Source organism: Malaya genurostris, chromosome 3, assembly GCF_030247185.1.
Source record: "Malaya genurostris strain Urasoe2022 chromosome 3, Malgen_1.1, whole genome shotgun sequence".
Taxonomy (NCBI): domain Eukaryota; kingdom Metazoa; phylum Arthropoda; class Insecta; order Diptera; family Culicidae; genus Malaya; species Malaya genurostris.
In genome coordinates this window covers 302541514-302558929 of record NC_080572.1, presented here as the reverse complement: position 1 = coordinate 302558929, position 17416 = coordinate 302541514, and the positions used below count along the sequence as shown (strand labels likewise).

Genomic DNA, 17416 nt, shown 5'->3' with positions numbered 1-17416 from the left:
ACGTGTTCCGGTATTTGGTATCTAAAGGGATCGCCGTATTGCAACAACCACCTCATTCACCCGATTTGCCACTCTTTGACTTTTTTGTGCCCTAGAAGCGATCCAGAAATGTTGGTATCGTTGTATAGTTGCCCAGAGAGACTACTTCGAAGAGTATGGTAGAGTTGTGAAATAATTAAAAAATATCCGCGTATCCGATTTTGTCACAATTCGTTGATTGAAAGACGAGTAATCTACAAAATTTATTGTGACACTAAGGGCCGATATGTTGCAACTGAAGTCGTTGGTACGTTGAAATGTGTAAATACATTAAGAGTAAGAGTTTCAGTGATCATTTGTGCGGTAAATGTCTGCAGATATAAATTACCAAGTGCTAAGTATGTTTGTCTGATACTTGATTCAAGGAACCGTAAACCCACTCACATTCATCATCGTCAATTTGCACTACATTCAAACTTTCTTTCGTTTCTATCCACGAAGGAGACATGAATCAGGCTCGATTCGGTGTTTTATTTTAAGAACATTTTTATTGTCTCGCTTTTCCTTTCTTTGCAATGGCTGCAAACAAAAAATACGTACATCGACGATAATCATTTTAATAATAGGTAATATAATAATCCATCGGCTCGAAGGCAACCTTCGGACTTCAAATAGAACAACACAACAATAATGGTGTGAATCATAAGACTGTGTGAGTGCATGTGTGTGAGTGTATGAGTGAGATGGCGATTCGTGCAAATGCGATGTGCTCAGCCTTCTAGGACGCAGTTTCATTCAAGAAAAGAAAAAACATTTTGGCAATCGTTAAATAATTGCATTTTTTACTGTCCACAGCTGAAAATGGTTGGGTGAGTTTGACATATGAAACCACAGAAAGTCGTAGTGTAAACAATTTTCCTAATAATAATGCTAGTTTTTCGAAACGAGACGGTCGATAGAACATTTATCGTGCCAATGAACGCGTGTGCATGGTAAATAAACAAATGTGCAAAACACAAAACGTAAACTTTGTCGATGTTTACTGTTTGACATTGAGCTAACTTCATTGTAATGCTACACTTGACAGTTCGAATCCACTCTCTTCGTATGAGAATATTTTCCCGTATCCTCTGTTGAAACCACAATTCTGTCTTTCATACTGAAGCTTCATTGATGCCAATGAAGATGTCAGTTTCGTAGAAGAAATGTCATGTCAATCCGTCAATTGTGCATATCAAAGTTACTTTTCAGTTCGATCATTGGATAACTTGAAAATTCTTAGCGGATCATTTTCAAACTATTTAGAAAGAACAAAAGCGAAACATTTAAAACATCGATAAAAGTAAATAGTATGCATCATTCATTTTTTCTTCGACTGTTTCAAATTGACATGAGCTTCGCCATACGCACCAAAACGGAATTCGAACGTTTCCTGTCACAGTCAGAGTTAGACCACCCGCTAAAAATATTCTTCTGCCTCATTGAGATTATGTCTTTATGAGATAAATTAAACCCAGCAACGATCATTCCGTCAGCCGTGGCTTAGTTAGCTGATGGGACGCCGAATCCAGGGCGGAATCCGATCTCGAAGGGCGTCACTGATGTGACGATACATGATCAGCACAATGACCGGAATTGCCAGTTTGGGATTTTTGAACAGATACAGCCAACAGGCAAGCACGAACAGTGCCACATCGGTAAGGTAACCCAGGGCAGATTTGACGGATGCTTCTTGTGGGGTTGGCTCCCGGGTGCGGGACTGTGATCGTGATCGTGCCTCGGGTTCCGGATGCGGTGGAGTTTTCGATGCTGTTGGTATTGAAGGCGTCGGAGGAGGAGGAGGAGGAGGTTGCTGTTGTGGGATAGGAACTTTGGTGGTGGGAGTTTTCAACGGAGTTCGTAGAGCTTCATCGCGCCTGGCAGGACCATCGGGAATTGATTCAGCATCACGAGCACGCGAATTGCTACGAGAGCGTGTGTTGGATACATTTCGTTTTTTGGTGATCGCAGAAGACTCACGTAGAGGGCGACTTTTTCTGGATGGTTCCTCACTTGTACCACTTGGACTAAATGCAGATACCGGTTTGACTGTCGGGGACTTTGGATGTTGACCGGCAGCGGACGGTGGTCGTGATGAATCTTGTTCGATTGACGCGGACCGTTGTCGAAGAATTTTGCTCTCTCGGGCTGGTTTGCTCTTGATCGCGATCTGTTCCGACGTGAGAGAAGGCGATCGAGACTTGGGAACGCTTCGACTATCATCCAACGGAGACCTAGAGCCCGATCGAGATCGAATGAACCGATCTTTAGACAACTCTCTCGAACGTCCACGGATGTCGTCCGGACTCATGTACAGTGGTAGTTTACGAGGTTTTTTGGATGATTCCACTTGTTCAACAATCTCTCCATAGAAATCGGCAACCGCTCTGGATTCCTCTATGGAACTTTGTCGGGATTCAAGCCGCCTTTGACGTGCCACTTCCGATACTAGAGCCGATCGTATTTCAGTAACTGTAGGAGATTGAGTTTGATTGTCAACAACAGGCTCTGGTGACTTTTCCTGCACCGGAGCGGTTGGTGCTTCCTTCCTCTTATTCATCTCCGGTGTCTTTTCTCGTTTCACCTGTTCTTTCGTTTCTTGCAGAGTTTCCTTCGATGATGATTTAAGTTCGAATAAGTTGTTTAAACCTTTACGATCTTGTTTGATCGGAGATGGTTCTCGGCGGTCCGGTTGTTTATTCGACAGAACTTTCTTCTCCTTATCGTCTTTCGTTAGAAGCTCAGTCGAAGGTCGCTTCAGAATCGGTTTGGGAACAAAATTGGGATCGGGTAGCGGTAAAGGTTTCGTCAGAACTTCAATTGCTTGACTTGGATCTGGATTTGTGTACGGTGAAATCACTCGCTGGGTCGGATGATACGTTTCCATTTCGTCGTCGTCACTCGTTATCATGGTCCTGCTAGTGCGACGCGACTCCCGACGTTTCAGTTCTTCTAGCATTGAATCCATTGAGGATGATATCGAAACGATTTCTGCATGTTCCTCACGAGGTCCGTCCAACGCTACTACGACGGCACCCTGTATAACATCCTCTTTCTCTTCGAGAATGACTCCATCAACGGTACTGGAATGTTGTCTCACATCCGCTTCAAAGCTGGATTGTTTAACAATGATATCCTTGTCCCCGGAAAGTCTTCGCCGTAGACTACTTCTGCGGTCGGCCAACCGAGCTGCTGCCGCTTCCGATGTACTCTGCTGCTGCTGCTGCTGAGACTGTGTCTGCTGTTGTAGTATTGGCTCTGCCGCACTGTAGCTTCTTCTGCGTTCGGGTTTTCGTTGATTCTGAGATTCTTCCAGTGCTACCGCCTGATAGAAACGTGCCATCGCTCTTTCGTACAGTAGTTCGGTTGAGCTAACAGCCGCCCGCATAACCGGTGCTGGCGGTGGTTCGACATTCAGCTCCGGTGCCGACATCGATAGCGGCGGCGGCGGTGGCTCCATATCGTCCAGTTCGAAGTCAAAGGTTGAATTTCCTGTGGAATAGAGAAATTCGAAATGAATTATTTATCCGCATTTTGTCGGTAGATTAATAATCCTCAGGTGATTAGTAGGTAGTAGGCTGTGAATTTTGGGAGCTGTCAAATGGACAACTTCAGGAATCAGTAATAAATACGCTGCATTTGTGCTTTAAAAGTTTGCATTTGAATCTTCAGTGTGACATTTTGATATTTCATACTCATAAGACTAAAGTGTGTAGTTATATGACATAGATCACTGTTATAACAGATCAGTTAGAAGTGTCCCTGTATTGATGTTTTCGCAATAATCTTTATATTCGCTGACAATTGCCGCAATATTCATGGAAATCTTCGTGATCGAGTCACAGCAATCGAAAGAGAAAGTTGACATAGAGGAACTAACGTTTGTTTTATTTTTATTCGTTTGACTCATAAGATTTTTGTGTTTTCAGGTAATGGAATTGAAGATAGTTGAGCAACATGTCCGTGCTCATGTCCCTCGCGATCGTGAAACAACCAAAATATTAGTTGTTATTCTGAATTTGATTGGTTAAAATTTGGTACAACTAATGGATTGTTGTTTTTTTCTGAACTGTCATTCCTGTTTTTCGATCAACAGAAACGATGGTTGAAATAGCAAAATTGTTGGTTGAAAAAAGATGCTGTCAGTTAGTCAATTTCAATAAAGATTTTAGTTACACGGTCCCGTCCTCTTTTGAACCCTTTTCAATCAAGTTTGATACAACATTGACTATCTCTCGTTTCTTCTTTTGCAAAATTAACAATCACCGTTCACCGAGGTCCGCTCTCACCGATGACCAGCATGCTGGCCAATCACCGGGTCTTCTTGACCCGGGACTCACACGAACAGAAAGATACTGCCATTGTAAATACTTACCAACGTCACTAGGATGATTCATCATGTAGGAAACCATTACCGACCACCACGATTTAATGAAAATATCCTAGTTCGAAGTAGTTATAACAAATGCCCTCGACATTCTAGGCTAACACAATGTGCCTTATTAATTTTATGATTAAATAAAGAACCTATTCTTGTGATTTGGTAATGCCTTTCCCTTGTCATTCAAACAATCTCATCAAAATATACTTTTTTCGTTAGGATAACTTCTGACAAGAATTTTGGGTTCAGGAAACTGTGACGATCAAGTTCAATATTCGACAACATTCTCGAACCAAAAGTAATCAATAATACATTTGAAGGACCAGAATGACTTCTGTTAAAAGGTTCCTAATAAAAAAATATAATATATTTGAATTTAATGATAGGTTACTCTCTGAAAATAAGTGTGGATATAAGAAAGGCCGTTTTGTCGGTTAGGTCACTTATGCCAATATATCCCCGGAATCAGAAGCGATTGATTTTCGAAGTTGATTCACAACCCAATTGAAATTTTCAAACGAAGTTTGTTGGAATCGGTTTAGCCATCTCAAAGAAAATTATAGGGAGCGTAAATGGACGAAATTTTTATTATTGCTCATATTCCTCACAAAATTATTAAAACCATTGGATATCAATTATACATTTACTTAGAAATGCCACTGGAACATTTTATAACAAACAACATACAGTTTTAATTGTTTCAATATAATATCCTCCAAGTTTTAGTAACTCAGGGGAAAGTTGAAAATTTCGAAATTTTTATTGACTTTCCATATATTTCACAAAAGTAGTGAAACTATCAGAAATCAATGATGCAGATTTGTTAAACAATGCTCTAGGAACATTTAATGACAAGTAGTATATAGATTAGATCAATAAAACTCTTATCCTCCAAGTTATAGTTACTTTGATTAGGGAAAATTGTAACATTGGCGATATTTTGATGATTTCTCATAAATCTCACAAAATTATTGAAACCATCGGAAAACAATGATACTGATTTGCCTAGAAATACCATTAGAACAGTTTATAATAAACAGTGAATAGTTTCAATCGTTAAAACTCTTAACCTTAAGCAACTCTTATCAGGCAAAATTTTCAAAGTGCCAAAATTTTTATGATTGCGAATGCTTTTCATAAAAGTAGTGGAACCATTAGAAAATAATGATGCAGATTTGTTAAAAAATGCCCTAGGAACAATGAATGATAAATAGTGCATAAATGAGATTATCATAACTCTTATCCTCTATGTTTTAGTAACTGCGAATAAGCGAAATTTGATTATTATCAGATTTAACTTGATTATCTAATTTTGTCACAAAAGTATTATAATCGTCTGAAACTAATGGTAAGAGATTGTTTGATAATGTACAAGGACCAATTTGCAATGAATAGTATACTGATTAGATCAATGAAACTTTTATTCTCTATGTTTTAATAACTCTGCGTTTGCGATCGTTTTAATATACGTCTCAATATAAGTTATCATTATAAATAATTTTGTTCAAAATCTTCTATTAATGTTCAATAGATGTCTAGAGTTTAATATTATCTAGGACTTCTGATGGTTATTTGTTTTAAAAAACGTGCTTAATCCACCTAGCAGTGAGATGATACCTTTTTTTTTATCAATCCGCATGTGTTTTTTGCATGAATGTTCTTCGGTGTTTCAGTTTTCATGACATTATTCTAATGTCCGTCGTTTTAAGTGGCAATTTGAGATTTTAATCACTCATTACCCTGTAATGTCGAAGCTGCAAATCGGATCGAATTTGAAACTAAAAGTGTAACAATCGATTAAACATTCCATGATATGTCGAAGTAATTTCCATTTTAGAGTTCAGGGTAATTTAAAGAGTCCAACTTTAAAGATTTTCGGGATTGACATCTTCTATATCGCTTTGAATTTCAAAAATTTATCATCCTACAATTCCAGAATCGGAAGTCAGAATTGGATAAAATGGAATTTACTTTAATTTGAACTTTTGTTTCTGAAATTCGACTTGGCTTTTTTGAAAAGAAAAACGATTGAGCTTTGAGAAACGATTCGAACCGGAATTCGATATTCGGTGTAGCCGAAGTCAGACAAATTCACCTAAGTAGCTGTATAGTTTACATTTGTTTCAAAATGTTTGAAAATCAATCTTTGAGGAATCGTAGTGCCAATAAAATTTTTGGGTGCCTTCCGAAACGGAAACTGAATACAACCAAAAATGAAATTAGTTTATTTGGTTATCGACTATTCAAATCTGCTAACCATTTTTATACTAATCACCTTGTATCTCCGAAACCGTAAGTCTGACTGAAAAACAAGATGTTTTATAGAATCCTAAAACTTTTCATTTGAATCTTAGATGATTCTTAGATTTCATTTGAATCTTAGATCTGTTCAGCCATCTACGCGAAAAATGAGCCACAAAATTTTTATTTCGTTTCACATATCATCCTGTAGCTCCGGAACCAGAGGTCGCAACCAAACATAATTCGGGAACCTTGTTTGGGAGCATACGACTTTTCATATGAATTTGAGTTTGTAGAAAACGGTTGAGTCATCTCCGAAAAAAATTGAGTGAAATTATTTGTCACACACGCATTTGCTGATCTCGACGAACTGATTCGAATGGTACATGGCTGTTATGTTCTTCCAGCATTTATTGCTGTGAGTAGTTTAAATCAATATAATTATGGAATTACTTTCAACTCGTAAATTCTGCCATCATCTGGTTTACATATGGCATATTTGAACGATTATGTTGCCAAAAAGGAACCGTGCTTAAATCAGTCGGAGGCAGAATATCATTTTGTAAACAGTCTTTTGGGTACTTAGAAACAAATGTATGTGACAGTATAAAAAATCGTGTTTTTTTATGTTGCTCTCAAGCATTTCTTTGCCATACAGCGCTCAATACTTTTACTGCTGGAATAGAGGGAAAAGTTTTTACACAAAAATTTCGATATCTCCGTTAAAAATGGAAAAAAAATCTATGGCTTGTTGGATAGCTATTACTGTGCGGAATCTAAGTCTGAAAACATATTCTGCTTTCAAGGTCAATTGTGACAGATACTGTCAGAATTTTGACATAAAACTTTGTATAACTTTAAAAGTAAACATCCGATCTCAAAACCATTCAATAGCGTTTTGGGTGACGAGGAGACCTTTCATTTGCAACTCGGTCCAGCCATCTCTGAGATCACGACCTCTTAGTTGACAACACACACACATACACACACACACACACACACACACACACACACACACACACACGGACATTTGCTCAGTTCGTCGAGCTGAATCGATTGGTATATGCCATTCGGCCCTCCGGGCCTCGGAAAATTTTTCTAAAGTTTGAGCGAATTCTATACCTATTTTTTATATTTATAAAAAAAGGTAAAAAGGGTAAAAACCACTGAAAACTTATCTTCTAACTTCTTGTAGTTATCCTCCAAAGCCCTGCAACGATAAAATTCCTTTTGTAAGGTTCTTCCATGAGAAAATTTAAATTTATGATTTGACGAAATCTTGTGCGAAAAATTCGAATAGAAATATGTATTTTTGTAGATAATTGTACAAATTTTCACTTCCCGTGCATTATTTGACGATTAAATGCACCGGAAGCTTATCCTCTGTCGATTTGTAGCTATACTCTAAAACTTTACAACAGCATACACAAATTTTGGAGGATAAATGGAGGATAGCTACAAACCGCTTTGTTGAACGAAGACCCAATCTCAAAACCAAACGACGATGAGATTAAACGTTAGTTGCCAAGCCAATTCTGAAGCCTTATGGGCTGAATGATAGACAGCAGGAAAGGAGAAAAACTGCGAGCGAAATTTTGCTTTTGCCTCCGCATAAACAGTGAAAAACAATTTCTGAATTCAGATGAGAACTTTTATCTCACTCGTCATTCTGCCCACGTTTGGCCCCTTCCGACTACCACTTGTTATCGTCGATGTTTGATGCACTTGATGAACAGCACATTACTAGTTTTGTAGATGATAAACAGTTCTTTCGATGTGCCATTCGTGAGTTGGTGAAGAGATGGTATAAAGACACACGGGTAATACCCCTGACAGACATGTGATTTCCGTACAATGATTTCTGTACAACGATGAGGTGACAGACATGTTTTGCGCACAGAATGAATATATAGTGAAATGAAACAACTCAAAACTTAGCTTGATTTCCTAGCTCCGATGATCGATAATATAGAAACCAAAAATTTTCACGGTTTGGAGTGTATTCCCAGTAGCTGGTTTACGACTGATATAATCAATGCTTCTCTGAATTAGTTTTAAGGTACATTTAGGACACATTTTTTCTGGGATACAGAATTTTTTCCTTCATTGTTTAAATGTTATTAGCATTAGGGAACATTTGATGTCCATAATTTTGATGTTCTACTGTAACATTTACTGACAAAAAACGAAGGAAATATGATAGACACTAGCACTACTTTTTTATGCAAAGAAAATGATTTCTACCCAAAAAGGTGATGAATTACCAAATTTTGTTTGTAAATCATGCCGACTTTTAAATCCGCATAAATTTCAAGGTGTTAAGTCATAATTCCTTTTTCACCCGCATATTCACGATAAAATTAGGAGCGCCTAAACTTTTAACATCGAGCCTCAAAATAGTAAATAAATCTAAAATATTCTTAGTATGTAACCATCAAAAACGGCATGGCACACACACATATTCCAGAAAAATGCTATCAATACGAAATTTTCATAAAAGGATTATGTTTATCATAAACCAGATTTTAAAACCTTCTTAAATTTTACATCCGAAATAGATTTGACATAGGTTTGATACTTCATTTTGCTTCATAAATCTTATGAAAAATAGTCTACTAGACTGGAATATAATCTCATAATGGTTTTTTTTGGGATTTTAAGGATTTTAAAGTTGTTATGCTATGTTTATGAAGTAACACTGAAAACTACTACGAGTATTTATTAAATTGAATATGTTACTTGGTACGTGTTCTGCCTCAACTTACCCACGCTGAAAAACATGATTCGCTGTTCTCTATTCATACCCAAAATAAGACTCACTTTCTAAACAATTTAAAACAAGTTTTCTTTCTATCCAACGGCATTCAACCTGATGATATAAGACAAAGTTATTGGTAGAATTAGAGTTTCCAGATTTCAATATAGGTCATAAATGTTCCAAGGTTATGAAAGCTCTATTATCTATCCAAGTTATCGATACTAACCGAGTAGAACAGTTCAATATAAACTACATAAAAAGATTAAGAAAACCAAAATCCATTAAAGTGTGTTGCAAAACCATCAACCAACAGTCATTCGGTGCTTATTTTATGTCTTTAAATTCACAAGTTGAATTTTATTTTATTTCATAGTTTCATAAACTGCCATGATATTCTTTATTGAGAAACTTAAAAACGATTCGGCTACTATGTTTTCATAAATAGGAATACAACGAGCAAATTTCATAAGCCTTTTAGATGACTGAAATTAAATGCAAGAGTTACGAATGAGTAAATAACAAAAAAATATCTGAATCTGCATCTGTCTAATTATTGAAAAAAAAAGACGGGTGATAAATGTCATAGGCATAACCGGATGGCGTGAATACAAATAAAATGAATGGTTCAGTGTATTTGATATTGAAGAATCTGAATTTTGGAGTTGGATTTCTGGAACCAGATTTTGAAGCAGACTGCTAAAATTGAATTTTGATTCTGAATTCTTAATTTTGATGCTAGATTCTGCGACTCAATTCTGAAGCTGAACTCTAGAACTTAATTCTGGATTGTTGAACTAAATTCGAGATCAGGGTTCTGGCTCGGCACTGAATTCTTAACCTAACAATCCTAGTAATGTACTCTGGACCTAGATTCTACAACTGAATGTTAGCTACGGAATTCCGGTTCAGATTTCAGTTTTAAAATTTGGATCCCGAACTCAGCTCCGAAATTCAAATTAATTTAGTTCAAAAATCTTCAGATTCTATTTTCTGATTTCAGTTTTTCTTCTAGATTGTAGAACTGAATTCTTGAACCAAATTCTAATCCTGCGTTGAACTGAATTCTGAACATGGATTCTGTAGTGTATTTTTGAATTGAATTCTGGACATACATTTGAATTATGAATCTGAATTAAAATCCTAAATATTGGTCTGATGTTCCAGAACTTCAGGTTCAAAACCCAGTTTTAGGATTCTGACACTGAATTCTGAACTCCGGACAGAAATTTTGAAACTGAATTCTAGTCTGATACGCATCTTCAGTTCCAGAATTCAATCTCAAAATTCAGATCGAAGTCCAGAATTCATTTCTGAAATTTAGTTCGAGAGCCCAGTTCTAGAATCGAGACCATGATCTCAGTTCCAGAATCCAGGCGCAGAATCAAATCCTAAAATTTGATTTCAGTCACAGATTCAGAATTCTGGAACTCGATTCTGGCCTTGGTTTCTGGACGAGCAACTGAAGTTAAGATCTGAATTGTGGAAATGAAAAAGAAAATCTAGTCTTGGATTCTTAATCTGAAATCCAGAACTGAGCTCTAGAATTCTGGTCTGAGTCAACTACGCAGGCTAGAATGAATGAAGTATCAATTTGTTAGCTTATTCACTTGTGAAATATTTAGGCAAAATGCAATTCGAATTAGAATTATTCGTGGTTACTTCATGCTACTGAAAATCCTACCACACTTTGCTGATCATATCTCTAATGACTTGGAGAGCAAATTATGTTAAATGGAATAAAAAATAAGCTCTCAAAAGTCGCTCCATAGTAAAGTGAGACGTATTTAGGCCAAAAAAGTCGATAAAAAAGGCGGGTGGGTAATGTCAGAGACATAACTGGATGTCGTGAATACGAAAACAAATGACATGTTCCTTAACACTTCCGAATATCAAATAGTTGATCAATTGTATGAATTATGCAAGCATTCCCCTTTTCCACATTTTTCGCAAAAACAAAGAAGGCTTCACTTGATCTCGATTACTGTGAATTTCACACAGCGAAAAGTGCAAGAATCTAACCAAACTGTTCTACATTTGCACTAAACTGAGGATATTTTCTTTCGATTTGCGAACAACACATCCTAATAGTTCTTCAGAAAACTTTTAGAGCCATTAGAACGGCTGATTTTTTATAATGCTTTCCAACGATGCTTATTCATCCATCGAAATGACTGGCAGCTGTGACGTAATCACTCTTATCGGAAGCGAAACTAGCTTTGCAAACGGCACAAAATACATCTGCTCGCATTGGCGATAGAATCCAAACTGATTCAATTTTTGTTAAGAGTTTCCTTTATGTGATTTCGTTTGTAGCTTTTTCACTAATGGGCGGTCCTAACGGCTATAAAAATAGCCGCATACAGAATTTTTATGTCGATTATTTCATTTCGGATTTGCATAATTTATTGAAAAAAAAACTATCAATATGCTGTAGGGATTCATTTCCAGCATTCAGAAGGGTCAAATTGCGTAATTCTCTACGATATTAAACTCGGAACATTTTTCGCAAAAAAAGGCTTCACTTGATCTCGATTACTGTGAATTTCACACAGCGAAAAGTGCACAAATCTAACCAAATTGTTCTTGATTTGCACTAAACTGAGGATAATTACCTGCGATTTGCGAAAAACAAATCCTAATAGTTCTTTAGAAAAATTTTAGAGCCATTAGAACGGCTGATTTTTTATAATGCTCTCCAACGTTGCTTTTTCATCCATCGAAATGACTGGCAGCTGTGACGTAATCGCTCTTGTCGAAAGCGAAACTAGCTGTGCAGACGACACAAAACACATCTGCTCGCAGTGGCGATAGAATCCAAACTGATTCAATTTTTGTTAAGAGATTTCCTTTTATTTGATTTCGTTTGTAGCTTTTCCACTAATGGGCGGTCCTAACGGCTATAAAAATAGCCGCATACAGAATTTTTATGTCGATTATTTCATTTCGGATTTGCAAAATTTTTTGAAAAAAACTATCAATATGCTGTAGGGATTAATTTCCAGCATTCAGAAGGGTCAAATTGCGGAATTCTCTACGATATTAAACTCGGAACATTTTTCTCAAAAAAAGGCTTCACTTGATCTCGATTACTGTGAATTTCACACAGCGAAAAGTGCACAAATCTAACCAAATTGTTCTTGATTTGCACTAAACTGAGGATAATTACCTGCGATTTGCGAAAAACAAATCCTAATAGTTCTTTAGAAAAATTTTAGAGCCATTAGAACGGCTGATTTTTTATAATGCTCTCCAACGTTGCTTTTTCATCCATCGAAATGACTGGCAGCTGTGACGTAATCGCTCTTGTCGAAAGCGAAACTAGCTGTGCAGACGACACAAAACACATCTGCTCGCAGTGGCGATAGAATCCAAACTGATTCAATTTTTGTTAAGAGATTTCCTTTTATGTGATTTCGTTTGTAGCTTTTTCACTAATGGGCGGTCATAACGGCTATAAAAATAGCTGCATATAGAATTTCAATGTCGATTATTTCATTTCGGATTTGCATAATTTATTGAAAGAGACTATCAATATGCTGTAGGGATTCGTTTCTAGCATTCAGAAGGACCAAATTGAGGAACTCACTACGATATTCACCACTTTTGGAAACATTTTTCTTGAACGATTTGTTGTACAGCAGCAGCTATTTTCTTCTCTTCCTCAGAACGCGTTCTGATTGGCTGGTGTTGACATGGGTCAAATGAGATAGGTTTTTCAATAGTGTACTATTGAAATACTTCAATGCTCTTGCTATACACGTTTAAGTTGAAAAATTTCGATTCTATTGGTAGTTAGATTATATAAATCCTTCCACAGATCACTGAGCTATGAGCTTTCAAAATACGAGAAAGGCAAACGCGCCATATGAATTATCCTCTTTGATACTCGTTTATACCAAACATTTCAGAAAAGTTTAATTTTGAACTATTTGAGATTATGTCACACAACTGAAAATTTTATCATAAAATTGTGATCATATTTCCGATGGCATGTAGCAAAAATTATGTTGATTCGTTAGATACAACAAGAGATATTCACGATCAAAAACTTATCACTCTCTCAGAGGGTAAATTTTGAAAAGGCACCCCATAGTAAAGTAAGTCGTATTCACGACAAAAGTAAGCGAAAATTTTCTAATTAGAATCGATCACACTGTAAACCTTCACTAAACTAATAATTTTCACTTCCGATTTGCATATTTCAACAGACAAGTACCTAATTCTAAAAGTTCTTTAAAAGACAAATTAGAGCCCTTTGAAGGGCTGGTTTTGTATAATGTGTCCCATCTTTGTTCACTTTTCGTTGTATTTTTCTCCAATACAAAACGGCCAGCAGCTGGATGACGCACTCGCTCTTGTTTGAACTCACACTGCGAATGAATGCTTGATTCTGTATCTGAAACTAAATTCTGAAATTTTATTCAGAAACAGAATTCTCGATACTGCAGCTGAAACTGAGCTGTGGAGCCCACGGTAAGGCGGGTCCGGGTAACACAAGCACGCGTCATAAGTTTTCTTCTTTGACACTTGTTGATACCAAACATTTCAGAAAACTTTAGTTTTGAATAATTTGTGATTATGTCATACAACTGAAAATGTTATCATAAATTGATGATCATATTCCAGATGGCATGTAGCAAAAAATGATGTTGATACGTTAGATACAACATGAGATATTCACGATCAAAAACTTACCACTCTATCAGCGGGTAAATTTTGAAAAGGCGTCCCATAGTAAAGTAAGTCGTATTCACGACAAAAACCCCTAAATATTCTTCATTGACAAACAATTTGATATCAATAACAACAACACGCAAACTTGACATCGACGCGATTGAATAAAACCGGCGATGCAATGAATATGGAATTATTGCTTGAAATTTGTTTCTGAATTCGGCGACGTATTCGAATTGTCGTTGATTATATTATGATTGGATTGTTTGTGCGAGCCCCCAAATTTATAGCCGAATAAAAATCGAATCTTATCAAGATATTTGTGCTTTGAGGAATTTTAACAGTTCTACTAGTTACGAACGTCAATCGAACATCCTGCAAGAAAAAACTATTCAAAGTTCCTACAACTTTAACCAATTTTTTTCCTCAAAGACAATTTCCTTCATATTACTTCACCATGAAAATACAATACACACAAACACAAGCAGAGTTCAGAAAATTATTGCATTCAATCTATTTTAGTCTGCGATGTGCTGTGCAGTGAGAGCAACCACCGGACTGCGGTATCAGGACGTCACCACGCCTGCTACGTGTTTTTTCCGTTACGACATGGGAAACCCGAATGACCAGCTCCACGTGTCCATGCGCGGTTAGTAGTGTTAGTCTTAGTAGGCTAATCATAATTTTAGCTAGGCATAAAATCAACAACTTACGTGTGTTGTCCTTCGCTTCATGATCGTTGTACAGCACCAGCATAAATTCGCTGCTGTTGTGAATGGTCGGTTGTTTGCTAGCTGATGAGGTCGGACTGGTCGGTGCCGGTGACACCGGCGCCAATTGATTATCGGAAGTGGCCGTAATGATCGTCAACGGACTTGGATTTTTGGAAAATCTTTCCATTGCTTTCAGTGGCGATGGGAAGGATTGTGGCCGAGCCGGTGCTGGATAGCTTGGTTCCGGTGGTAGAATGGGAGCCGGTGCCGTAACAATGACCGAGGGAAGCGGTGATGGTGGTGGTTGCGGTACCGGAGAAGGTGATTTAGAATTTCGTTGTTCGGGTTGCTTTGGTTTGAGGGAGTTTGTTTCGCGATAGTTCGGTGAATGTTGCACGGAAACTGACGTTTTAGATGGCGTCGGTTGCTGTGATCGAAACGCAGATCCTTCGTAGGTCACCTCAATGCGGCTGGGAACTTGCGTGCTAGATGATACGGTTGATGCTTTGCGTGGGTTTTCGGATTGTTTTGGCTTGAAGAAATCTTCGTCTCGAGTACCGTACGAAATTTCACGAACAATTTCCACTCGATTGTACGAACTTGTTTCCCCAGTGTAAGCTTTGATCTTTTTAATTTGTTCCGCGTCACGTGCAGGCGATCGTGATTCTTCCCGACGCTTACGAGGCACTGCCAATGGTTGAAACTGATGATCGTTGTTATTAACTTCCGGCACTTGCGTTGCGCTATTGATTCCGCGTTTCGGATCCGGAATGAATAGTGTTTCTGATTCTTCACTGGGATCACTTAATCCGTACGGATTTTCCGCTTTAACACGAAACCGATACTGCGAGCCTTCGATCAGCCCACTCAGGGTGGTACTCAGTTGCCGACAAGTGTTTGCCTTAAGCCAAACATCCCAACCGACACGGTAGTACTCGACGATGTAGTTGCCGATTTTGCAGCCTCCATCATCCTCTGGAGCCGACCAGTTCAATGTAATGGCCTTCCCAAACCCAACACTAATATTCACCTTTCCCGGAGGCTCAGGACGTGCCGTCACAGTTACCAGAAACGACGCATAATCGTCTCCGAGATTGTTGTACGCCCGAAGATTGTACTCACCGCGATCGGATCTTTGGGCGTTGGCTATCTTAAGAGAGGAGTGCTTGTCAGTGGTTTCGATTTCATAGCGACCACCATCGGACAACAGTTCACCATTATGACTCCACTCAACAACTGGCGGCGGTTGGCCAGCGATTCCAACTTTGAGTCGAATAATTTCGTCTGCTTCAATAATCAGTCCGTCCTCATACTGCCGCGGTAGACGAATCTTAGGATATGCATTGATCGACAGATTACACAAAGTCATGCTGTGACCTGCCCGATTCGTGGCCGTACATTTGATCTCTCCTGCGTCTGTCAATGCCGCTTGATGAATTACCAAAACGCTGAAGTCTCCCTCAGTGGAAATCTTCGTTCGACGGCTGCTAAACATCTCGAAACCATCCTTGAACCAACTGATATCCGGGGTGGGAGTTCCAGCGACCGAAACTCGGAACTCAACTTTTTCGTCCTCGATTGCTGTCGTGTCGATCAGTTCGTAGATAAATCTCGGTGGAACCTCGATAGCCCGTTGCAGTGTTACGGTTAACGCATCGGAAAGCTCACTACTGTCCGATAGTCCAACAATATTTTGCGCCTGAACCCGGAACTGGTAGCGCCATCCCGGCTCAAGACCGCTAAACGAAAGCTCCGTCAACTGAATCAGGTGGGCGGTTGCTCGAACCCAGTGCGGTGAACCCGTCCGCCGATGTTCGACAATGTAGCCAAGAATTGGCGATCCGCCATCGCTAGTTGGTCGTTTCCAACGAATAGTGACCACATCCGGTACGGTTGAATTAGGCGATCCTGGCACCAACACTGGCTTCCCCGGGGGCGAAGGGGGCTCTGCAAATGGAGGGAAATGAGTACACCAATAAATGCCCGATCGATAGACGTTTTCAGTCAATGGTTTAATGCTCGTGTATTTTGGGGTTGTGTTTGAGAAAGAAAAGCGCTGCCACTGCCAACGAGAGAATCCGCAAATGATTTCAGTATTTCGTATTTCAGCTGTAAATATTTGACTCGTATCTAAAAATAAGCGCTGGCAGCTCTCTCTCCCTTATACATCCCATAGATTTCGGATCCGGCTGATGGAATGGTGAGGCAAAATTTTCATTCTCATGCGTCGGACGAATGAGGAAAAGAATGAAAATTGTCTCACCTGCTGATTTCCAGTGAACGGCCTTCTTCGGCCTTCCGGATTGTTTCGTAGATTGATTACCCATCGTTCACCGTCTCCAACTGGTAAACAAATAGGAGAAAATCACGGAACCTTGATTCCACGGCACGGTCGTTATTCGTTCAGATGTGAGATTCGGTGAACTAGAACACTCGTAGCACCATTTTTCACATTCGTTTGGGTCAATATCGAAGGAATTCTGCTTGCACTCCGTCTAATCGGTACTCCCCCCCCCCGGGGTCAGGCGATACGAGTGCGAACGAGACACAACGATTCGCGGAACGCCGCTCGCGTGTTTTCGCGAAGTTCGGGTATTTCGAATTTTCGGATGTCCGAGTTGAACCGCGGCC

General features: G+C 38.7%; 1 protein-coding gene across 1 annotated transcript; it reads right to left on the bottom strand.

The window, feature by feature from the left end:
• Positions 1–507: 507 nt before the first annotated feature.
• Positions 508–17413, bottom strand: LOC131435437 (titin). The gene is made up of 3 exons (XM_058603312.1): positions 17049–17413; positions 14786–16732; positions 508–3510 (listed from the first exon to the last, which is right to left on the bottom strand). Exons 1-3 carry the CDS (start codon positions 17110–17112, stop codon positions 1526–1528), a joined length of 3996 nt encoding a protein of 1331 aa, XP_058459295.1. The 5' UTR covers positions 17113–17413; the 3' UTR covers positions 508–1525.
• Between the last annotated feature and the right edge of the window lie 3 nt (positions 17414–17416).

Excerpts from the sequence above, each read along its gene's own strand:
- LOC131435437 (XM_058603312.1), bottom strand. The coding sequence starts at position 17,112 with ATGGGTAATCAATCTACGAAACAATCCGGAAGGCCGAAGAAGGCCGTT. Across the intron at positions 16,733-17,048 it reads CGTTCACTGGAAATCAGCAG|AGCCCCCTTCGCCCCCGGGG; the intron begins GTGAGACAATTT and ends CTCCATTTGCAG. Across the intron at positions 3,511-14,785 it reads TGAAGCGAAGGACAACACAC|GAAATTCAACCTTTGACTTC; the intron begins GTAAGTTGTTGA and ends TCTATTCCACAG.